This window comes from Onychomys torridus, chromosome 19, assembly GCF_903995425.1.
Source record: "Onychomys torridus chromosome 19, mOncTor1.1, whole genome shotgun sequence".
NCBI classification, from domain to species: domain Eukaryota; kingdom Metazoa; phylum Chordata; class Mammalia; order Rodentia; family Cricetidae; genus Onychomys; species Onychomys torridus.
In genome coordinates, this window is record NC_050461.1 from 7,243,836 (window position 1) to 7,269,624 (window position 25,789).

The 25,789-nt window shown below is 42.0% G+C and overlaps 1 protein-coding gene across 1 annotated transcript; it reads left to right on the forward strand.

Annotated features, from left to right (window-relative positions):
• Qrsl1 (glutaminyl-tRNA amidotransferase subunit QRSL1) lies at nt 1-25,789 on the forward strand. The gene is made up of 11 exons (XM_036168788.1): nt 1-153; nt 7,983-8,142; nt 8,901-8,999; nt 10,127-10,223; nt 14,154-14,321; nt 17,541-17,716; nt 17,797-17,909; nt 19,986-20,178; nt 20,865-20,982; nt 22,960-23,165; nt 25,284-25,789. Exons 1-11 carry the CDS (start codon nt 130-132, stop codon nt 25,499-25,501), a joined length of 1,572 nt encoding a protein of 523 aa, XP_036024681.1. The 5' UTR covers nt 1-129; the 3' UTR covers nt 25,502-25,789.

The following is a 25,789-nucleotide window of genomic DNA, read 5'->3' on the forward strand; positions in this document are numbered from 1 at the left end:
AATCCAAGCGCTCGGTGTTGAAGAGGCCCGTGAGGATCCAAGATGTCTGCGCCCATGTAAGGCTAGTGACCGGCGGCGACTTCTGCCTCAGCTCCGGGACCCTCTGGTACCGGGCTGAACCTGAGGACGATGCTGGGCCGGACTCTCCGAGAAGTGAGTGGATGTGGCCCGGAGGGGACCCGGGAGGGCAGAGACACTCGAGGACTCCGAAGTCAAGGTCGACCCCGGGTCACCCCGCACGGCTCAGCCCTACTGGCCGCGTACATTGCTGAGTGGGAAGTGGGATTCGAACCTATCGCTCTTAGGCAGTACACCCCATACCCATTCCCAGGAGTGAGGACGTCAGGAGAAATGTTTGCACCCATAAGCCGTGGGGTCATCCCTCCCACGCGATTTGGGGAAGGGTTCTCAGACTGACCATTTCAGCCCTGTCCCAGCTGTGCTCGCTTAGGGGCGGGCCGAATTTGTATCATGCAAAATTCGAACGAAATAATTGGTGGCTTTAAAAAACAACAACAACAAACTACATTCTTCAGAGACCCCAAATAACTATGATTCCTGCCACTGCCTTCTCTCCTGGACATCATGTTTGAACCTCTGCTTAAGCTGCAGGTCGCAACCTCATATATAGCAGAAAATTTGACAGCAGTTTAAAGGGGGGCGCGGGTAGGTGGCGGGGTTCCGAGAGACCGTGGCCAAAATTAATTCAAAATCAAACTCATTGTGAATCTAAGGTGTTCTGACAGCACTCACTGATGCTTCCTCCCTACTTCACTGCAGCAAGGTTCAACACCATGTTTGCCATTCCCCAGTAATAATGCCTGAATCATCTCAACTCAGAATCGAGACTATTGTGTGTTACGAATTGCAGCGGGGTTTGTTATGTTATGTGTGTTATGGATTGCAGTGGTTCTTTTCTTTTAACTATATGTGCAACTTTTCCAAACTTCTGGAAACATGACTGTTTAATTGCAGGAAGCAAAAACTTTTAATGTTTTTCTAAATCATTTCTCAGCTTGTCACATACCCTTAGTATGAAGAAATTCGTGTATCTTTGGTTTATTGGTGTGAAGGTGCTTGACTCTGAAAATGGCTGTTTGAGTTACTGGTTTGAGTTTCACTTAAAAATCATTAAATGAATTTTGATTTGAGATTATTCAGCTATTTCTGATATAGCCCTAAACATGGCCCCACCATTTTGTATAGGGTATTTTTGCAAAGTGGTGTTCTCAGCACTGATAATTTTCAAATCAAAATATTGGTAAACTGAAAAAAAAAAGAAAAACATTGAAGTAGCCTAGATCCTGAAATCTCAGATATTCAGCCAAGATTTAATTTTTATTTAAAAATAAGCAAGTATATGCATTTTATTGGTATGCAAATTTGTTTTAATCTTTAATAGTAAAATTATGTGTACCAAAGAATTTTTTTTGTTGTTTTTGGTTTTTTGAGGCAGGGTTTTTCTGTGTAGCTTTGGAGCCTGTCCTGGATCTCCCTCTGTAGCCCAGGCTGGCCTCAAACTCACAGAGATTCACCTGGCTCTGCCTCCCAAGTGCTGGGATTAAAGGCATGTGCCACCACCGCCCGGCCCAAAGAACTTTTTAAATATCTACTTGTTTCATGTATATGGATATTTTGTCTGCATGTACATCTACACACCACAAGTGGATATCAGATCCCATGGAACTACAGTTCTAGACAGTTGAGAGCTGCCATGTGGGTGCTGGGAATTAATTCAGGACCTCTGGAAGAGCAACCAGTGCTCTTAACTGCTGGGCCACCTTTCCAGCCCCCCCAAATTGTTTTAAAATAAATTTATTTATGACTTATCCATAAATGATTTGTATACCTTCTTACTATACCAATATACCAGTGTTTTGCAAAATTTCTCTGACAGAAAAGGATTGTGTATGGAAAAGGCTTAAGAAACCCTGTCCTAGACTCTAGCTGTAGATAGTTTCTGGAGGTCTCTTCCAGATGCCCCATAACATACTCTAAAGCAAAGTGCCGGTATACCAAGCCATCAAGAAAACAAAACCCAAAGCACAGCTATTATCCATTGGCCTGTAGACTGTCCTTCACGCCCTGTATTCATTAAATCACTAAATCCTTTATAGTCTCTTCTGTCACTTACTCTTGACTCTTTAAAATTTTTTTTTTCATTTATTTTACATACCGACCATAGTTTCTCTTCCCCCCTCTCCTTTTCCCTCTCCCCACCTCCTTTCTACCCTCCCTCTCTCCACTCCTCCTCCTCCATTCAGAAATGCAGGCTCCATGGGCATCAATAAAGCATGGCACATCAAGTAGAGGCAGGACCAAGCTCCTCCGCCTGCATCTAGGTTGGGTCATCCTCTCTGTGGGTTTCCCGGCCATGACCTTGACCCCCATTGTTCATATAATCCCTCTGGACTCCAGGAGCTCAGCCCAGTACTTGGTTGCGGATCTCTGCACTGCTTCCACCAGTTTCTGGATGCAGGTTCTATGAAGACAATTAGGGTCGTCACCAGTCTGATTACGGGGAAGACCAACCAGTTCAGGCACCCTCTCCACTATTGCTAGGAGTCTTAGCTGAGGTCATCCTTGTAGATTCCTGGGAGTTTCTCTGGCACCAGGTTTCTCCCTAACCCCCAAATGGTCCCATCAAGATCTCTCTTTCAATATTCTCCCCATCTGTCTGGCCAGCCCCCGCACCCAACCGGCCAGCTTCCTCAAGTTCCCATACCCCCATCCCCCTCCCTCTGCCCCCAGTTTACCCAGGAGATCGTTTCTGTTTCCCCTTCCCAGAGAAATCCATGCATCTCTCTTTGGGCCCTCCTTGTTATCTAGCTTCTCTGGGGTGCTCTTAACCCTGATTCATGTTTTAACATGGATTACCTGGCTTTGTTTGAGGCCAGACTCTCAATCTTTACAACAGTCCACTTGCCCACTCAGATTCACCTGGGGCCTTCGTTGAGCCTTCATCTGGTTCCCACTCTAGACTTAATTAGACACATCTGTGTGATTAAAACTAGCGTATATGGCTTAGTAGGGACTCTGGGTGGATTCTGTTAACAGTATTGAGTCCCTGCCTGCCCTACCATTTCCCTTTTGTGTCCCCATTTGGGAGGTCTCTCCTTTCTCACCTGGCAGCATTTCAGGAATGATAAATTGTAATGAGACATTTAAACCCAGAGGCTTTTCCCCAAAATACTATACTACATTGTATGTGACATATCCTACTGTTAGTGAAAAGTCAAATTTGTTCTTTTTGTTGTTGTTGTTGTTGAGGTAGGATGTTGTGCCCAGGCTAGCCTTGCTAAATTTGTTCTTATTAAAAAAAAAAAAAAAAAAAAAAAAAAGTGAGAATACCCAAAACTTGTTTAACATACAACGTATAAAAAAATGTGGCCTAGCCAGGTGGTGGTGGTGGTGGTGGTGGTACACACCTTAAATCCCAGCACTCAGGAGGCAGAGCCTGGCGGATCTCTGTGAGTTTGAGGCCAGCCTGGTCTACAGAGTGAGATCCAGGAGACACACCAAAACTACACACAGAAACCCTGTCTCAAAAAAAACAACAAACAAAAAATGTGGCCTGCTTTTTCCCTCTCTTATGTACCTTTGGTGAAAGAGAGAGGTGTGTGTGTGTGTACGCTATCCCCTTCTGACATGAATAAGCCATTATAAAAACATTTACTTCATGGGGAAAAAAACAACAACAAAAAAACCCGTAACAGGGGAGTTGACCCAAAGGAAGACTGAAAAGTTGCCTTGACGTTACCATTGCTAATGCCTACTGTATTCAAAGACTGGTAGTTATTTTACCAGGTGGAAAAGTATCTTTTGTCTACTTTGTGGTTTTTCCATGTTCCCGTCCTAATGCTCTGAACTTTACTAGTTAGAAATTGATTAATTCAGTGCACATTCGCTTTTTAATGTATGCAGATGCCTGAAAGTAGTGAAAGATTCATTCTCTTTCTTGTAAAGTTTATCAGTTGAATCTAAGTTCTCTATTTCCTAACACAGTAGGTGAGATAATTGACTAAGAAAGAGAAATTTTTCTGGGGAGGCAGTTAGAGAAACTTGGAACTGAACATCTGGGGCAATTTGGGGGACAATTAATGGAGCTTGGGATAGCAGAAGAACCCTGGGACCAGGCCCCAGGATGTGATGATAGATAAGAAGTAAAGCCCAGTGCCGGGTCCTACCCAACTGTTGACTATTGAACAGTCCTTGAAGGGAGGAGTGAGTATTGAAAAATAATAGATATGAAAAATAGAGATGTAGATGATGAAAAGAAAAAGACAGAGACACAGAATAGCATCAGGAGGGCTCTGGGTAAATACCACAGTTGCCCTGAGTTTATCCCTCATGAGCTTTTTATATACTAGCAAGGGGAGAGGCAAAAGTCCTTCCCCTCTCAAGGACACCATGGTTCAAGCTACAAAGTACAGATAAATAGAAACACTTCCTTAATTCTCAAAACATCTAGTAGCCACGCCTTATGGCAAAGCATCATGTACTTAGGCCTTGAAGTGTAAGACACCTGGTAACCACCTCTTAGGGCAAAACAAACTTGGGCTCTCTGACCTTGAATCAAGATGGAGTAAAACCACACTATGGGGTCTCTGTGGGCTCCTATAGCCCAGGAGGGCTGGCAGCCACAGCTTCAACTCCAGGTGAATCTCAGTGTGTCTCAGTTCCAGGACAGCCAAGGCTGCACAGTGAGACCCTGTCTTAGGAAAAAGGTGCGTTGGGAGGTAGTTGCCCAGGTGTATTTCGGATGGTTTGACTCTTAGTTTACTCTATCCTGTCTTGATCCCAGTTTTCGTGGAGTTAGACTCCAAGCTACTGTAATTAATCTAATAGTTTATATGGATTGGCTTCTCAGGGTTCAAAACCAAAAAGATTTTCTTAGCTAGTGTTTTACTGCTGTGAAGAGACACCATGACCACAGCAACTTTTATAAAGGAAAGCCTTTAATTGAGGCTTGCTTTCAGTTTCAAAGGTTTAGTCCATGTCACATCATGGCAGGGAGCATGGAGGCATGCAGGCAGACATAGTGCTAGAGAAGGAGCTGAGAGTTCTATATCCAGATCCACAGGCAGCAGGAAGAGAGAGGCACTGGGTTTGGCATGGTCTTTAGAAACCTCGTAGCCTGCCCCCAGAGACACACTTCCTCCAACAAGACTGTACCTTTAAACTACTGCCATTCCCTAAGCATTCAGATATTTAAGCCAATGGGGGCCCATTCTTAAGCAAGCCACCACATTCCACTCCTGGGCCCCCATAGGCTTGTATCCATATCATAATGTAAAAATTTAGTCACTACAACTTCAAAAGTCTCCATAGTCTGTAACATAGTACTCCATCTCTTAACTGTAACACCCTGCAAAATCAAAATCAAAGCAGAGCACATACTTCCAACATACAATGGCACAAAATATACATTAGCATTTGAAAACGGAGGAAAGAGAGCACAGTGAGGAAATACTGGATCAAAGTAAGACCAGAAACCAGCTGGGCAAACTCCAAACTGCATCTCCTTGTCTGCTGTCAAAACACTTCAGATCGCCAACTCCTTTCAGCTTTGTTGATTGCAACATACTTCTATCTCATGGGCCAGTTCCACTTCCTGTTAGCAGCTCTCCTTGGCAGGTATCTTGCAACTCTGGCATCTCCAACATCTTGAGGTTTCCAAGGCAATCCAGGCTTCACTTTCACAGCTTTACACACTGGACTCTCTGGACCTCCATTCAAGGACACACATGGCACATGCCTGGCCTCAGTGGCTTTCCTTAGTTGGAGGAAGATGCCACAACCCCTTTCTTGTATGCTTCACTCTACCACTTGGCTGAAACTTCCAGGTTCTGCTGCTTGTTGGGGCTAGAACATGGACCCCTCGTTCAGTTATGTCTGCATCAGCTTTCTGTTGTTGATGGCTTCCTTCGTGTCTTCAGCTTTCTCTAATTCCTTTTTACGAGTTGGAAGCTTGGTTGGGTGGAGTCTTGCTCTGAGGTCACCACTCCTTTTAGTCCTTTAGCATCAGGATTTTCTTTAAACTTTTTTTGGTTTATTTTTTGAAGACAGGGTTTCTCTGTGTAGCTTTGTGCCTTTCTTGGAACTCACTCTGTAGACCAGGCTGGCCTCGAACTCACAGAGATCTGCCTGCCTCTGCCTCCTGAGTGCTGGGATTAAAGGTGTGCGCCACCACCGCTCGGCTTCTTTAAACTTTTTAATCTCCTCAAGCATTGGATTTAGCATTGGATTTTTATGTTTCCTGATGCTCCTTTTCTCTTCAAACTGTACATTTTGAATTTTTCCTTGCTTAGCTTGTTCCTTTTCATTATAGATCTGCGTAGGAGTGGCCACTGATAACCAGCCACGTGGTACAGTCAATACTAGAGTGTCTTGAAAGCTCTTCCAGTGCCATTAACCCAAATTCTTCAATTTAGCCTCAGGCTGATTTTTTTGGGCAAGGGCAAAAGCAGCCAGATTCTTTGCCATTCCCATGGTTCTCATCACTAAGAATGTCATTGCTTTGATGATATGTTTAGTAGCCAAAAGCAGATCTTTTGCAGACCCTTCCCCTAAATGCAAACTCCTATTGCTTTATACATTCCAGACATGAAAATACAGTCAATGTAGAGAACAAACTCCCATGAGAGTATATTATGAAGTCCCCCTGTCCTGTCCTATTGTGTGCCTTTGGACAAATGGACAGCTTTTGGGCTTCAGCTTCTTCATTTGTCCAAGATGGTTCATAATGTTGAACTTCCTAATGAATTGATGAGACAAACCAACGGTGCCTGGCTCTTGGTAAATACTCACTGAGAATTACTTCATTCCAGACCCCCTTGTCTCTGAACTCACATAACAGATGGATGATGCAGCTGTTTTTGCGTATTATCTCCAAAGACAGCCTGATATTATTGACTTCTTGTTACCTATCCTTTTGTGATCAGCAAGTACCTAGTCTTACTTCCTGAAAGACATGGCAAATAATACTCACTTCATCTCAGGTCTCACTGCCAAATAATAGGCACTGGTCACCTCTCATGCATTTTTTAAAGATCTATTTTTATTGTTTTCTAATTATGTCTCTGTGTGTGTCTGTGTTCTTTCTGTGTGTACACATGAGTTCAGGCACTTTGGAGGACAGAGGAGTTGGCTTCCCCAGACCTGGAGTTATAGGCCTTGTGAGCCACCTGAGATGGGTGCTGGCAACCAAACTGGAGTTTTCTGCAAGAGCAGTATATGCTTTTAACTGCTGAGCTATCTCTGCAGCCCCACTTCTCATGCATTTTAACCAGCCCTTTTTTTTTTTTAATTTCTTTTATATACATTGGCATGAGGGTTTCAGATTCCCCTGCAACTGGAGTTACAGAGAGTTAGTTGTAAGCTGCCATGTGTGTGCTGGGAATTGAACCCCAAGTCCTGTGGAAGAGCAGCCAGTGCTCTTAATGGCTGAGCCATCTCTCCAGCCTCCACCAGCCTTCTTATTGCACAAAAAGACAGAAATTCTGAGTTTACATAAGATGTATGTGTGTATGTATATCATATGTCTGTGCACTTTTCTGAACACTAGTATGTCTTATCCAAAATGTCCAGTAAATATAAAGATTTTTTTCAGTGCCATAAAATGCTTCTCTTTTTTCACTGTGTGCTCCTCGGGTTACAGTAAGCTGTTCCCTGAACCTACTGTGCCCTACCCGTCTATATACCCAGGCTGGGCTCAGCTGCCCCAGGCCTGTGTGGCTCACTTAACTACTGTTGTTTCCCCAGGCCTAACTAAGAGACAAAAGTCAACAAAGAGGAAGATTGCTCCCCACCATTCCTATCTTCTAACTGATCAGTACTGCCCTTTTCTTACTGTCCAAGAAAAGGTTGTCTGGATTCTGAGCCCAAGCCTCACCTCTACATTTTGTTTCCACACTGTACTGCTTATGGCTCCCTCAATACAAGATTTGGACCTGTACAGATTTGAATTGTCTCTTCTGTAGGTTTCCGCAGCACTGAAACAGGGCCAGGTTACACCAACAGAGCTCTGCAAGAAATGTCTCTCCCTCATCAAGAAAACCAAATATCTGAATGCTTACATTACTGTATCAGAAGAGGTGGCCTTAAAGCAAGCTGAAGAGTCGGAGAAAAGATACAAAGAAGGTAAATGTAAATTATGTTCAATTGTATATCATTGTTTTCTCTCAAGAGGAACAATTTAGTTGGGTGTAGCAGTGTCTTTCAGTAAGTAAAACTTTAAACTTAAAACAATCCCTTGTTTATAGAACTTGTCCTGAGTATTTGGTGTAAATATTATATAGTGCCTGTATTGCTTTCCACTGTAAACTTGATTTCTAAAGTTTCATTCTTCTGGAGGTCTCTGTCTCTATTTCTCTCTCTGTCTCTGTTTCTCTCTCTCTGTCTCTCTCTCTGTCTCTCTGTCTGTCTCTCTCTGTCTGTCTCTCTGTCTCTCTCTCTCTCTCTCTCTCTCTCTCTCTCTCTCTCTCTCTCTCTCTCTCTCTCTCTGTGTGTGTGTGTGTGTGTGTGTGTGTTAGCTGGAGTGACCATCTTGTTTTTAGCCTTCACAGCACTGGGGTTACAGCCAGGCAGAATAAGACACATGCTGGGTGGTGGTGGCGCACACCTTTAATCCCAAGCACTTGGGAGGCAGAGGCAGGCAGATCTCTGTGAGTTCGAGACCAGCCTGGTCTACAAAGAAAGTTCTAGGACAGCCAGGACTGTTACACAGAGAGACCCTGTCTTGATCCCCCACTATCCCTCCAACAAAAGAATAAGGCATGTGGCCATGCCCGGCTTTTGATGTAGATGCTGGGATCTGAATTCAGGGCCTCTAGTGTACAAGCATTCTTACCTGCTGAGCCATCTTTCTACCACCACCCCTTTGTGGCTTTTAAATGCAGGTCAGTCCCTTGGAGATTTGGACGGAATTCCTGTTGCTGTAAAAGACAACTTCAGCACATCTGGCATTGAGACAACATGTGCATCCAATATGCTAAAAGGTAAAGTCTAATGATTACAACATTAGTACTTCTATAAAAGTGAGTGTTTTCAGCTTAAAGATAAAATACTGAAGCTTCAAGATATCCTGAGATTAATTACAACCTTGTGGGAAGTACTTAGGATAGACTATTACCCCGTCACTGCTTGCTCATTACATCCAGAATTAATTTAGGCATTGGCCAGCCCTATGAACGAATACTGCTTATGAAGTTTAGGAGACTTCTCAGGAGGACGTGGTACTGGCTGGCATTACTCAGGGACACTGAGAATTCATCAGCTCCTACTCTCCATCTCTCGGAACTATATAGTAATCCTTAGTTTTATTCTTTAATCTATCAGGCTGAAAACAAGAATGTTTACCAAAATATTTGGATCCTAACAGGAAAAAAAAAATGAGAAAGAAAAGGTCCTCAGAATGTCGCCCACTAAAAGTGGGAGTCTATGCGTCCTCTTTCACTAGGTGGGCTAGAGCGAAGTTTGGAATATAGGCTAGAGGGTTCTTTAGTTTGTTTTGTTGTTTTTCAATCTGTGGGTGGGGTGGTGGTGTTGGGACAAGGTCTCACCATGTAGCCCTGCTGGCCAGAGTTTGCTCTGTTATCTGGACTGGCCTTGAAATCACAGAGACTCTCTTGCCTCTGCCTACTGAGTACATAGACCTGTTTCTAACCAAAATTAATAAAAATTACTATGTGACATCACATCATCTAAGAATCAGAAAAAAACTTTTGAGCATAATGATAAGGAATTAGAGTCCAATAAATTAGATCTATCTTACTATCCAACATTTTATAGTACTATTTTTTTTTTTTTTTTTTTTTTTTGCCAGCACTAAGGACTAAACCCAGGGCCTTGCGCTTGCTAGGCAAGTGTTCTACCACTGAGCTAAATCCCCAACCCCTATAGTACTCTTTAAGTCAATATTTTCTGATTATAAAATAGTGAATGATGTTCTGTAAAAAATGGGCAGTTGGCAGGAGAAAAATTAACTAGAAGAAAGTATAACTTGCTATTTAAATTAAGAGTAATTTACACCCCAATAGTAATTAATTAAAGTCTAAAATCATGCTTCCTACTCATTGTTTCCTCTCATATAATATAATACATAATAAAGATAATGTTTTTCCAGGTTATATACCGCCTTACAATGCTACAGTCGTTCAGAAGTTGTTGGATCACGGAGCTCTGCTCATGGGGAAAACAAATTTAGATGAGTTTGCTATGGGGTGAGTAGAATGAAGGTACCCTCTCTTTTAATTTAACATCTGTGCCTTTAATTTTACTGCACATAGGGACCTAAAGGTAGCAAGGTTGCTTCTTGAGGATTCTTTTTTTAAATGTCTACTTTTCTTACTTTTATTTATATGTAAGAGAATGACTGCAGGAGGCTGCAGGTGCCAGTGGAAGCCAGAGGAGGTCGCTGGAGTTGCAGGCAGTTGAGAGCCGCCCCTGTGGGTGCTGAGAACCGGCTCCACAAGCTCTGAACTGCTGAGCCAAGTCTCTAGCTGCTTCATGAGGACTGTGACTGGGCGTCTTAGTCCCTGTGAGAGCTTATCAGTTGTCTAACAAGTGTGTGATCCATTGTGTGGGTTTAGAATGTATTTCCCTGGTGAATGAGATGTTAAGTGCCTTCTGCTATGCCTGTTTTGCCATTTGTGCATCTTCAGTTGGTTTATTTATTGGGTTGTAAGAGTTCTTTCATATATTCTAGATCCAAGTACGTTTTCCAGGGTGGTTTGCAAATCTGTTCTCAGAGTCTTTGGCTTATCATTCATTCTGTCTGTATCAGTTACTTTTCTCTTTGCTGCAATACAGATAACTGACAAATCACCCCAAGGAAAGAAGGGCTTGTTTTGACCTATGTTTGGGGGTACCTGGCAGGAAAGACATGGTGGTGGAGCCTGAGGCAGAGGTCACATGGCCTGTGTAGTCGGGAAGCAGAGCAGTGACTGTCACTGCCCAGACAGCTTTCTCTTTGTGTAGTCAGGGCCCTGACCCGTGGGATGGTTCAGGAATGTGCAGCCCGCAGTTAGCGTGTGTCTTCCCACTCCGTTAGCCCCAGGCTGTGTCCTAGGTGATGCTACATCCTAATTTCGATCAAGTCCAGCTCATCAGTTTTCTCTTTCATGATTCGTGCTTCTATGTTGATCTCTACTGATGCTTTCAGTAATCCCTCTCCAGACCAAAAGGACAGGTTTTTTTCCTAGTTTTATACAGTGAGCTGTTGTATTTAAATATCACCCGTGTAGTTTAAGTTTTTTGTATAGTGTGTGAATATAAATTCAGTTTTTGGTTTTTGTTTTGTTTTTGTTTTTTGTTTTGGTTTTGGTTTTTCGAGACAGGGTTTCTCTATAGCTTTGGAGCCTGTCCTGGACTAGCTCTGTAGACCAGGCTGGCCTTGAACTCACAGAGATCCACCTGCCTCTGCCTCCTGAGTGCTGGGATTACAGGTGTGTGCCACCACCACCCGGCATAAATTCAGATTTTTACATATGGACATTTTAGTCCCACCTCTGTTTAGACAAGACAAGCTTGTCCTTGTTCTCTGCAAACACATACATGTAAATTTGAGTCAGTGTCTGTCTTGACGCTGGTGGCAAAAGTCCCTCACTTTGTTCTTTTTAAAGTCACTGCATGTGCACTGTGGCCCTGTTGTAAAGTCACTGCATGTGCACTATGGCCCTGTTGTAAAGTCACTGCATGTGCACTGTGGCCCTGTTGTAAAGTCACTGCATGTGCACTATGGCCCTGTTTTAAAGTCACTGCATGTGCACTGTGGCCCTGTTGTAAAGTCACTGCATGTGCACTGTGGCCCTGTTGTAAAGTCACTGCATGTGCACTGTGGCTCTGTTTTAAAGTCACTGCATGCACTGCAGCCCGTTGTAAAGTCACTGCATGTGCACTGTGGCTCTGTTTTAAAGTCACTGCATGCACTGCAGCCCGTTGTAAAGTCACTGCAGCACTGTTTGTTTTCCCCATAAGCTTTAGCAGCTTCCTTTGAACTGGCCTCTGTCTGTGTCTTCTAATTCACAAATGCCATGAGTATGTGCTAGTTGAGGTTTTTGTTTATTTTTTCTCAGCAATACTTTTAAGATTTTCCAATGTAAATAAATCTTTTGTAGAGCTTTTGTGATTTATGTTTTTAACTACAGTTTTTAATTTATTTTGAGGGATTGGACATGTACAAGTAGAGTACAGAGGACAATTCAGGGAGTCTATCTTTTCCCCCAACATGTGGGTAACTAGGCACTGATTTGAGGTTGTCAAGCTTGGCAGCAGGTGCCTTAGCCCACTGAGCCACATTCTAGTCCTGACTTATTTTATGCTGTAGTTTTTCAGTTTCTAATTATTTATAGCAAATGCATAAAAATATAAATTGTTTTCTTTTTTTCTACATTGGCTTCCTAGCCTTGTTGAAGTTCATTTGTTAGTTCTAGTTGGTCTGTGCAGTCTTTGGACTATTTTGTGTAGATAACAGAGACAGTTTTATTTTTTATTTCTTATTATTTATCTACATTTTGCCTTGATGAACCAGTTAAGACTGTCAATGGAGTCTTGAAGAAAAAGTGTAAAATGGGGAGGTGGAGAGATGGCTCAGCAGGTAAGAATGCTTACTGCTCTTGCAGAGGACCTGAGTTCGGTTCCCAGTAACCACATGAGTAACTCGCAAACACCTGTAACTTCAGCTTCAGGTGATCCAGCACCTGCTTCTGGCCTCTGTGGTCATCTGCACTCATGCATAGACATAAACATATACAAATAATTAAAATTGGGGGTGAGGGGCGGGTGTAAAGCAAATAGCCTTGCCTTGTTCCTAATACTACAGAGGAAAAAGTCCGTCATTCACCAAAAGCACTTTAGATTTTTCCACTTTATAATTCTTTTCATATTTATAATATTTGTTTGATCAGTGTTACTGTTTTGTAGAAACAGCCCTGGATTACCATGTTTATTGTGATATCTCTTAGTGCTAGGTAATGACCTCATCCATGGAAGTAAACTTTGATGTGGATTCTTAGGATATTTTATTTTCTCATCTGATCAAAACATGGCCAAAGAGGAAAAAGTAGACTTAGTATGTCTCCAGTGTGACTCTTTGAAGACACTCCGTTAGGTATGAGTCAGCTGAAGAATCATAACCTACATCTAGTAGCAAGAAGTATGTAGCAAACCTAAATCAAGAAGCACTCTATTGACGTTTTTTCATTAAAACACAAAGATGCTGGGAAAATGTTCCACAGTAAGAAACTAAAGAATTTAAAGGTCAAAAATGATAAAATTTAGAAAACCTATTGAAAAAGTATTTGTGATTTGTGGCCTTGACTTAAGCAAAAATCTTTTTTTGCTAGGACACAACATAATTCAAAATAAAAACTGCTAGGTTGGGCTTGAGTAAACTAAGAACTTTTGAAATACGCTGCTTCAAAGTGATAAATCCAAGGAAAACTGTCATGTAAAATACATAGCACTTTAGTTGATAGGCCCATGCCTGAGGCAGAGGCGAGTGTATCTCTGAAGTTCAAGGCCAGCCTGGGAGCTGCCTGTCTACCCACCCCACCCAAAATGCTGAGATGACAGGCTTGTGGCCATGTCTGTCTTTCTCTTGGGAGTGGTAAGAAGTCAAATTAAGGGCCTCGGGCTTGCACTACAAGTGTTCTTACACACGGAGCATCTCTGCATCCCTCGTTTGGGGTTTTGTTTGGGTTTTTGAGACGGGTTTCACTTCAGCCCAGGCCTGCCTGGAATTCATAGACATCATCCTGTCTTAGTCAACTGAATGCCAAGATGGAAGGCGTGAGCCACCACACCTGATGCTTTTAAAACTTGAACCTTTTGATTAAGGGGGAGATTCCTTTAACAGGTTTCCTAGTTGTCTGAATGTGTGTGAATCTTTCAAACGGAAAGATCTTAACTTACAAGGGAAATCATCTTTAATTGGTTTGGATAATCAATGAGGATAAGTCCTCCCTTAGCTAGTAATTTTCATTTCCACCTCAAACTTCTGCTCCCCTACTTAGCTGCCTGTTGAGAGCTGCATGTCAGTAGTCTCAGCCTTTCTCAGCTCGGGCTACAGTGGGTTAAGCAAAGTTCCCTGAGTTTCCCTGGGGACATAAGATGAAGTCTTTCTGAGGTACTGCTTTGCTTCTTCCTCCCAGATCTGGAAGCACAGATGGTGTGTTTGGACCAGTTAGGAACCCCTGGAGTTATTCGAGGCAGTACCGAGAAAGGCGGCAACGTGAGGAGCAGGAGGATTCCCATTGGCTGATAACTGGAGGGAGCTCAGGGGGCAGTGCGGCCGCAGTGGCAGCCTTCACGTGCTTTGCGTAAGACGTTCCTGTCTGTGCTTTCAACACCCCCAAGTCTAACAGTCAAACTGCATGAAAACCCAGCACCAACGTAATTCAGACCCTGATTTGTATTTCTTTTTGGTGAGCTGTTTGTGTTCAAAGCTATATTGAGATGATGTCAAAGTATACTCAGCCTTAGCCCACTAGGTGAACTTTGGACAGTAAAACTTCATTTAAAATAACATTTTAACTTTTCCCCTATAGTCTCTGGTTCTTTAGAAACATGGCTTTATGGGTCTTACCAACTAAAGCATTGAACGTGAGTATACTTCATGAATATCATTTTTTAATAATTTATTCCGGCGTCAGTTCCCTATGCAAATGACAGTGCTTTAGTTCATTGCTGCAGAGCTGCTGGTGGTGATTTACCCTTCAGAAAATCTCTAAAAAGAAAAAAAGTTGGGTTGGGGATTTAGCTCAGTGGTAGAGCACTCGCCTAGCAAGCGCAAGGCCCTGAATTCGATCCTCAGCTCAAAAAAGAAAAAAAGTCCCATAGTAGATGAACAGGATGTTGACAGTAGTGTTTCCTAACTCTGCGGCTGAAGGTACCTGCCACTAAGCAGAGCTTTTCAGCCTCCTTAGGAGCTGATTGTCTGTCGTGGCGGTAAGAGCCCGTCAGCCACGTTCGCAGTGCCACTGTTAAAAACATCTCTTTCTTTCTCTAGGGAGAGCTGGTATCTGAAGTGTGCTCTCAGTTACAACCACATTGACTTCAGTCTTTGTGTAGCAGACAGTGCCTCAGACCCCTGATCCTCTTGCCTAGCTCCCAAGTGCTGAGGTCATAGGCCTCTGCCACCACTCCTGGCCCTCCAAACGTTGTTAACCACCTACAGAGTAGTAAATACTGATTTATTTTATCAGTCTCAATTTAAGTTGAATGTGTTTCCTCAGTAATATAATAGGGATATATTTCCCCTCTCTTTAATTATCCACTAAAACTACATTCTTTCACAGGTATTACAACCAATAATTTATTTACATATTTTAGAACTATGGAGCAGTAGTTTCCTCAGACTTTTTTTCATATTGCTGAAATCTTGTTAAGAAGAAAAGCCATTTCGTTTATCTCTGGAATGTTATAGCATTGCATTAATATTAATGAGAGTTCTGACGTGTTAGAATGCAGGATCAGGTGCATTGTTTTCCTGCCCTCCTAGTGTTATCTTCCTGAATCGACTTTGAGAAGATGGCATTTTGACATGTAATTCCTATGGAAATGTAGGTTTTACTTTTACACAGTCGTCAGTGAATGCTAATAAGAGACAGTATCTTTTTAAAATTATGAAAGCAACACACTGATTTTGTAGTTAAATGGACTTGGTGAGAAAGGAAATATAATTTGCATTTTCTGTAGAGCACAAGTGGCATGTTATTGTTAGGAACATCATTCAGTCCAAAGCATTGCTTTCAATATAATCAGTAGAAATACCAACCAAGAGTAACTTCAGGTTGAATGTCTGCAAACTGTCAGGTAGCCATTTGTTTTATTATAGTTTTAAATTAAGAAGGTTCTTGGAGTATTATTGAGTCACACACAAAGAATGAGACAGGGCACTGTGGGTGAGGTAGAAAGTTACTCAGGTACATTAAGGGAAACAAGTTCTGAACAGTGCATCTAACGCCTGTTAGGAGTAGTCACTACTACTTCGGCATGGATGCTGGTCATACGTGGTGTATCTGGATGAAAGGGTACCACGGGGCTGTTGCGGGTAATACATGAGAAAAATTTTACTTCTATATCATACACTTTAAATTTTGCAGTAGGCATGTACTATCCAACAGCTTTGTTTTTAAATAATTGTTTAACATTTCAGTTGTGGTAAAATATGTATATGCAATTTTGCAGTTAATCTGCAAAACTTATTTTCATTTTGGAAAACTGAAACCAGCGCCCGTTAACTGCCCCCACCCCCGTCACTGGCACCCCCCTCCCTGCTGTCTCTGGATCTGTGTGTGCTGGGTACCTCCTGCATATGCTTTCTGCATCGGTCCTCGTGTGACCGGCATGCTTCACTTCGTTTCTTCTTCTACAAGATATGATGTCTGGACCATGTTACTTTTTTTTTTTTTTAAATAAGAACAACAATATATTCTCTAGGTGACTGGGCTGATAAATGAGCATTCACTTTGTTGAGTAATGAAAAGTTTTTCAAAATGAATATTTAAGAAGTTGATTTTTACCAAAAAAAAAAAAAAAAAAAAAAAAAATGCTTGCTGGGCAGTGGTGATGCACGCCTTTAATCCCAGCACTCGGGAGGCAGAGCCAGGTGGATCTCTGTGAGTTCTAGGCCAGCCTGGGCTACAAAGCGAGTTCCAGGAAAGGCGCAAAGCTACACAGAGAAACCCTGTCTCGAAAAAAAAAAAAAAAAAAAAAAAAAAAAAAAAGAAGTTGTTTTTTGTTTTTTTAAATCAGATTAACCAAAATTTAGAAACTACTACTCAGTGATGATACTGAAATGTTAAAACACAGTTCACTAGAAGTAAATATATGAATTGGCCTAATCTGCAACAAGTAACTTGATTATATAAGTTAATTTATAACAACAAACAGACCCTTTTGTTCACTAACCCTGCTTCTTAGAAGCCAGCAACCTAAAAGCAATCAACATGAGCAGATATTTATGTGTAAAGGTATTTAACAACAAAGGTTTGCTACAAGTTATTGTTCCAGATGAAAACAACATTGTGCAAATTATAGTACATCTTTAGCCATGACTCTAAACGGAAGAGCAAAGGCTTGAGATCTGGGTTTCTGCAGAGTGTTTAGTTTATGAAAGCATAACTGCCTATTGTTATGTGACATTTTATTTATACATATTCTCGATTTTCATAATTTTAATGGCAGCAGGGGCTCATTATAAACAAACGAAAAAGGATGGAAACTTAAAATTACCAAATGTTCTCCAAAAAAGAAAAACACATTTTTAAAAAGAGTTGAAAGGCCAGGCATAGTGGTACACGCCCATAATTCCAGCACTCGGGAGGCAGAGGCAAGAGGGAGGGTTGATTCCGCCAAAATGTTACCAGTGTTTGTTGCTGGGTCTTCATGCTTTTCTATACCGTATGAATCCTTTGAGGTGAGTATGGATTACTCCATAAAATTAAGGGAAAGTACACTTTAAAATAGTAGATTCCAAATGCAACTGAAGAGTGTCATTCTTCTGAAAAGAATTCTCTTTCAATCTTCAATCCCAGGGCTCTAGGGTCGGATACTGGAGGCTCCACCAGAAACCCTGCTGCCCATTGTGGGCTTGTTGGTTTCAAACCAAGTTATGGCTTAGTTTCCCGTCATGGCCTCATTCCCCTGGTGAATTCGATGGATGTGCCAGGAATCTTCACCAGATGTGTGGATGATACAGCGATTGTGTTAGGTATTTCTGTACTTACTTACTGGTTGAGAGTCTCATTGTAAAACAATATGTCTGTCACACATAAGGATTCCTTCTTGCAGGTGTACTGGCTGGACATGACCCCAAAGATTCTACCACAGTACAAGACCCTATTAAACCGTCCATGATTCCCAGCGTGATGGACGTGAGCAGATTGTGTATAGGAATTCCAAAGGTAACTTTTTTTCATTACTTTTCAGAAAAGCTGGCTGGTCAAATGCAGAGCATAGACATGGGAGGCAGACTGGCTGTTTTTGAATCCCTGTACCACCCCTTTGATTGGCCATGTGTACTTAAGCATGTAACTTCTCTTCCTAAGCCCAGTTTCTCCCTTTGTGAAATGAAGGTGATAGAAATACACACCCTGAGAGTTGTCGGGATCCAATTTGATTATCCTGTAAGATAAGGGTCTGTAAACTTCCCTTGGAAAGAAAGTGATACTGTTTGGGGCTCTGTAGATCATAGATCTGGGCTTTTTATCTCAGGTATTATAGTGAAAAGGCCGCCGTGAGCAATATGTAAATGAAGAAATATGTCTATGTACCAATAAAATTTTATTTTTAAAAGTGGATGACTGTCACATCTTACCTTGGTTACAGTTTGCTGATGTCTGATGTAAAAGACATAGGCATACCTTCTCTAGTAAGGCCCCATTAAGTGTTATTGCATTTATTCTTATTATTGCCACTTAGACTATATCTATTAACAATAGCAATTAAAAATCTATACATGTAAGTAATAAATTACTGACACTCTAAAATTAAAAAAATTAGTGCCAGACAGTAGTAGCGCACGCCTTTAATCCCAGCACTTGGGAGGCAGAGGCAGGCGGATCTCTGTGAGTTCAAGGCCAGCCTGGGCTACAGAGTGAGTTTCAGGACAGGCTCCAAAGCTACACAAAGAAAAACCCTGTCACGAAAAAACAAAAACAAAAAACAACAACAAAAAATTTTAAAAAAATCAGGGGTGTGTGTGTGTGTCTGTCTGTCTGTCTGTCTATGTATGCGTGTTTTGTGGGTTTTTATTTAAATTTTAATTTATTCTTAGAAAAAGCTATGGATGTGTATGGATATTTTACCTACACGTATATTTGGTACTGTTTGTGGGCCTGGTGTCTGTGGAGGCCATAGATGCCCTGGAGGTGACGTTACAGATGGCTGTGAGCTGTCTGATGAAGGTGTTGGGAGTTGAACTCGTGTCCTTTGGAAGAACATCCAGCACTCTCAACTGCTGAGCCATCTCTCTAGCCCTTTTATTATTTTAAGTTATATGTAGATGTGTGTGTCCTCATATGGCTATATATACATAAGTACAAGTACCCACAAGGCCAGAGATATCAGCTCTCTGGAGCTGGAGTTAGAGGTGCTGGTTAGCCACTGAGGTAGGTGCTGGCAACCAAGCTCATGTGTAATAAAAAGAGCTCTAAACTGCTGAGCCCAGCCTGACTTGCGGTTCAGTACCCTCCTGCCTCTCTCTCAAGTGCTAAAATCCAGGTATGTACCACCTTAGCCAATTATATACCTGACAATATATTAATATTTAATATATTTTAGGAATCTTTTAGGAAATAAATAATGCAGAATAACAAAGCTTCTTAATTTTGGCACCATTGATATTTTGTTCTGGAAGGTTCTGTGGTGGAAAGCCATCTTTTGCATCCCTGGCCTCCACCCCTATCCCATAGCATCCCTCACTACTACAACTCCATAGTCAAAGCATCCACAGACATTATCAGGTGACACCCCTACTGTAGAGAATTGCTACTCTAAAAGACTTTCATCAAGATAACTATCTGTACTTTCTTTAAAAAACAAGATAGACCAAATCTTTAGAAGTGAACCTAGTTGAGTCCTAGATCCCATGTTGACATGATGTATAGTGTTAGGAATGCTCTTTACTTCCCTATTCTCAATACTTTTCATCCATAAAATGAGGGATGATGATACCTCTGTCATGGGGTGTGAAAGCATAAACTGAGAGAACCTCTGAAAACTATCAGCAGAGTATTTGAGACATAGTGAACACTTTATCAGGTAGGAGTCCCAATCAGATCACCAAGCTTTATACTGTGTCCAGTAATACTGTCCAATACTGTGCTCACATGCCATCCTCATTTCTAGTCTAGCCTTTCTAGGTGCCTACCAGCTGTATTATCAGTGTTTTAGTGTAGTGTATTGCCAAAGATTTTAGTATATAGATGTTTATGAGTCTATACAGACTTTCTTGTGTTTTGTTTTGTTTTCCCTCCAAGGAATATCTGGTACCAGAGTTGTCAAGTGAAATACGGTCTCTCTGGTCCCAAGCTGCTGACCTCTTTGAATCTGGGGGTGCCAGAGTGATTGAAGTCTCCCTGCCACATACCTGTTACTCAATTGTCTGCTACCATGTGCTATGTACATCAGAAGTGGCATCAAATATGGCAAGATTTGATGGACTACAATATGGTAAGATGGCTGCTTTGGGGTTAAGATACCTCAGACATTTGAAGGATTCACATACTAGTTATTATTCGGGAAGGTAAATCAGTAAATCAATTTTTTCCTCTATTATTTTAGCATTTTTCTTCATAACTCTTTCTTATGTTTGGTTCTCTGGACTGAAGGGATTGTCTTTGTGTGCCCAGCCCATCTGGTGTAGTGCCTGACAAGGTGGAGCTCAATCAAAGTTTGCATGGATGGATGGCTGAATGGATGGTTGGGTGAATGGGTGGGCGGTTGAATGGGTGAGGGATGGATGGATGGATGGATGATGGATGGATGGATAGGATACATGGGTGGTGAATGATGGATGGATAGGATACATCAGTGATGGATGATGGATGGATAGGATACATGAGTGGATGGATGATGGATGGATGATGGATGGATAAGGTACATGGGTGGTGGATGATGGATGGATGGACAACACATGGTTGGACACATGCGTGGGTGGATGGATGGGTGACAAAGTTCTTTCATGTTTTTTTTTCTCTCCATGGTTAGTTCTCATAACTAACTGGTCAGTCAGTCACAAAGCAAATAAAGAAAAAGAACTTGGACAGGAAAGTTCTCTAAGATCCACATTGTTCATAATACTGTTTCACAGCCAAACCTTTAATTCTTTTTCAAGTAATATTTCCTCTTGTTGTCAGGCCACAGGTCTGGCATTGACGTGTCTACTGAAGCTATGTATGCTGCAACCAGACAAGAAGGGTTCAGTGATGTGGTGAGAGGAAGGATTCTCTCAGGAAACTTTTTCTTATTAAAAGAGTAAGACAATTGCTTTAAGAATTTTTACTACTCTTGAAACCTTAAAATTTTTATATACTTGCTTAGTTAGCAGGGTCCTTGCCTAGGTGTCTAAGGCCCCAGGTTTGATATCCAGTATCAATATTGTGGTAGTGCATACCTGTAATCCCATTACTGGGGTAGTGGAGGCAGGAGGTTCAGAAGTTCAAGGTCATCATTGGTTGCATAGTGAGTTAAAGGCCAGCCTGGGACCTGAGATCCTATTAAAACACACACACACACACACACACACACACACACACACACACACACACAACATTAAAGAATAAGGAGCTGGAAAGATGGCTTAGTGGTAAAGAGCTCTTGCTGCATAATCATGAGGACCAGAGTTCCGACCCCAGCTCCTACATAACAAACTGGGCATCCTGTACATGCCTATAACCCTAGATCCAACAGGGGTGGAGACAGGAGGATCACTGGGATTTGCAGGGAAAGACCATGCCTCAAAGGAATAGGTGGAGAGCAACAGAGGAGGGCACCTGCATCTGTATCTCCGTAGAGCCCATTGGTCAAATGGTGTGGGAAGGATGCATGACATTTCCATAGCACGCTCCTGGGATTAACAACAACAAAAAAATCACTTTTCTATCTTCTTATATTTGGATCTCAAAGGGACTGGAGTTGTCATGTCCAGCCTCACACTTGAGGAGCCTAAGGTGTAAAAGAGTCCAGGAGCAGCGGAAGAGTTTTCCTCTTCTCTCTCCTGTGTCACTGATGTATGGTTCTGTCTGTGTCTGCTTTCCCCTGATCTTTTAATAGTACTTGAGCATCCTTCATTTAATTTTTATCTCTGCCCTCCTAGACTAAACTGTTCATAAAATACAAAACCATAACACTATGTGTTTTCCTTGTTTCTCTTGTTGGAACCTGCTTCTCAGGACTGTTTCCTACTATCTAATTCAGGCAGATGTGAGACTGGTTAGTTGTCATTACACTGTAGATAGTCTGAGACATAGTTCAGGCAGATGTGAGACTAGTTACCATTATACTGTAGATAGTCTGAGACATAGTTCAGGCAGATGTGAGACTAGTTACCATTATACTGTAGATAGACTGAGACATGATAGAAAATTGCATAAGCCTTTGAGACCCAAGTTTTTAACCTTTTGTACCTAGAAAGTAACTTAATCACACTGTATCTCACCCTAAAATAAATGCTCTGGTTTAGCAATTTCCCGACTGGGCAGTGTTATTTGGTGGTTATTTGATAGAATTGCATCTAGTAGTGGATTCTAATAAATAAATTTCAATGATAAAGTTCTAGAATAACAGTACAATTGAACAAAATTCATTATTATAAGTTGTTAGGATTCAGCTGGGCAGTAGTGGTGGCACTTGCCTTTAATCCCAGCAGTTGGAATGCAGAGGCAGGCGGATCTCTGAATTTAAGACCAGCTTGGTCTATAGAGCCCTCTGCCAGGGCTACACAGAGATATCTTGTCTCCAGAAAACAAAAAAGAATCTTAGTGGTGTACTGCGGGTGTGGTGACCAGGTCTTTATTCCAACACTAGCTAGGGTCTCCATAGTGAGTTCTAGGCCAGCCATGCTACATAGTGAGACCTTGTCTCATAAAATAGAATAGCAGTTGGCTAGCAAGATGTCTCAGTAAGTAAAGGCACTTTAGGCTGATTGACGACTTGAGTTTAATTCTGAGATCTACGTTGTGGAAGGAGAGGTGACTGGCTGCTTTTCCTCAGACCTCTACTCACTCCCTTCCTCACTCCCTCCCCCACAGAGTAAATAAATAAATAAATAAATAAATAAATAAATAAATAAATAATAATAATAATAATTAATAATAATAATAGTCTTGCCATCCCTGATGGTAAAGCTGAGCATCTAGTGGCTCTTTTAATAAGTCTAATGTAAGAGAACTGCCTTTAAAAACAAAACAGAAACAGAAAAAGTCTTTAAGATACCTTTGTATTTTTCCACAGAAATTATGAGAATTATTTCATCAAAGCACAGAAAGTGAGGCGTCTCATTATGAGGGATTTCATGAATGTCTTTGACTCTGGCGTGGATGTCCTGCTGACTCCCACCACCCTGCGCGAAGCAGTGCCGTACTTGGAGTTCATCAAAGAAGACAACAGGACTCGAAGTGCCCAGGATGATATTTTCACACAAGCTGTAAATATGGCAGGTGAAGATTCCTTAAGAATGTTGGGGTTTTCTTCAAAGTTTAGACAGCCTCCCCTGGTCTTTAATTCAGCTTCTAGCAGAATTGTTTCCTAAAAACAGTACCCTTCCCTTCTGAAACACTGAGGGGAGTGTGTGTGGCCTGTGCATGTGTACTGTATACAAACATTTTCTTAACCAATCTGCAGTATTTTTCTTTTCAAAATATTGAAACATATATAAAGCTTTAAAGGTAGTGTACTGTGTTCTGTATGCCTCACCTGAGTCTGTCCTTGTTAATATCTTGCTTCATCTCTCTTCTCTGTCTTTCTACCCATACCACCTCCCACACACACTGTATTGAGCTGTCTCATTTGAAAAAAACCTCTAGACATGACATTGTTTTCAAAGATTGATTTATTTATTATGTACACAGAAGAGGGCGCCAGATCTCATTACATATGGTCGTGAGCCACCATGTGGGTGCTGGGAATTGAACTCAGGACCTCTGGAAGAGCAGTTGGTGCTCTTAACCTCTGAGCCATCTCTCCAGCTCCCTAGACATTGCCACGGCTGAGAAAACTAAGGGAAGTCCAATAACAATCTAAATATAGTCCAGACTTCAATTTCCCAGCAATACTAAACGTCTCCTCATGTTGTTCTGCCCTTATATCTACTTTGTGTGTGTTTGTTTTGTTTTGTTTTCCCCTTTGGTGTTTCAAGACAGGGTTTCTCTGTGAAACAGTACTGGCATCCTGGAACTCCTCACTGAGATCCGCCTGCCTCTGCCTCTGGAGTAGTGGGATTAAAGGTGTGTGCCACCACCTCCCAGATCTACTTTTGTTTATGACTTTTAAAGGTTTATAGTAATCACCAGGTTGTATCTGTATTGTTTGTGAGACTACACCAGGCACCAGATGCTGAACTTACCGCTCTTCTGTTTTTTCTTTTTACTCTTTGTTCCTGAAGGACCAAGACTTCCCTTTCATTATTCCTTTCATGTTTAAAGACATAACTCTAAACTTTCCTCATGTAAATATCTAGGTTTTCCTTTAAAGGTATTCTTGCTGGATATAGGGTTCTGGTTCGAGTGTTCTTTATCTTAGGACACTTGAAAAAAGGTGGTGCTCACCTCAAATCCCAGGGCTTAGGAGGCACGGGGGTTCACAGCAGCCAAAGGGGAAAGGGATGGATAAGAGCAAAGTGTCAGGATGGCTGTGATGAGCCCATTTTTGTATGCTAAGCTAAAGTTCTTTTACTAGGAAAGGAAGCCTGCTGAGACACTTTTCCCCAGTCCCTCACTCTGAAGTCCCCACCTTTTAAATGTTTCCTCCTAAGTGAAGAGTTGAGGCTGCTCATGGCCCATTCACCAGACTGCTTCCTTATAATCAGGTTAAATGAACATTTTTAGCAGAAAACCACATACTTCTTACATCAGGAAGCAGTTATAATCATTGGTCCCACTTTGGGAAACTGTTGTTTGCTTAGGAAGGTAGCTCATGGAGCTGGGGAGAGGGCCCATGGGTAAAGCACTTGCTGCGTCCCAGCACCCACATGAAGCCAGATGCAGTAGTGTACATCTGTAGCTGCAGTGTTCCCATAGTGCTGTAACATGCAGTTAATGACTCTTAAGATGGGAAGGGGAGACAGGAGACACCCTGAAGTTAGCAGGCCAGGCAGCCTGCATACACAGTAGTGAGCAAGAGTCTCAGATGCTGATATATCCACGTGTGCACACACAAACACAAAGAAAACCAAAAGCTAGCTGGCCAGATCATTGCTAAGCAATTCGAGTGTCTTATCCCAGTTCTATTGCTGGGTGAAACACCATGACCAAAACAAGTTTGGGAGGAAAATGGCTTACTCTTCCACATCACAGTTCATCATCAAAGGAAGTCAGGACAGAAACTCAAGCAGGGTAGGAACCTGGAGGCAGGAGCTGATGGAGATGTGAAACTCACTCTGTAGACCAGGCTAGCCTCAAACTCACAGAGATCCACCTGCCTCTGCCTCCCAAGTGCTGGGATTAAGGGCATGGGCCACCACATCTAGCTATCATAGTTTGTTTTAAGCCTTATTCTGTCTTTATCTACAAGCACAGGGAAAGAGGATTCATCAGTGATGGCTTCTTTCTCTTCTTCAGGCTTGCCAGCAGTGAGTGTCCCTGTGGCCCTCTCAAACCAAGGCTTACCAATAGGACTGCAGTTAATCGGACGTGCATTTTGTGACCAGCAACTTCTGACAGTTGCCAAATGGTTTGAAAAACAAGTGCAGTTTCCTGTTATTCAGCTGCAAGACCTCATGGATGATGGCTCTTTGGTTGTTGAAAATGGAAAGTTAGCTTCTGTTTCTGTAACCTAATAGTGATCAGTGAATCAAACAATTGGCTGGTAGTGGGATGGCAGGGATCCAGTGCCGGACCTCAGGCTCTGCAGGCAAGCTTCTGCCACCAGACTGAATCTCCACCACTGTAACATGCAGTTAAATGACTCTTAAGAGGTGCTGTTCTCTAGAGCGCCCAGTGATCTTTCTCAGCCCTGTGACTAGGTTCACTTTCAACACTGTCTGTCCTGGGAATCACTTCTTCAAATCTCTACGATGTTGTTAATTGTAATATTTATACATTCATTAAATAACTGTTCAATTCAA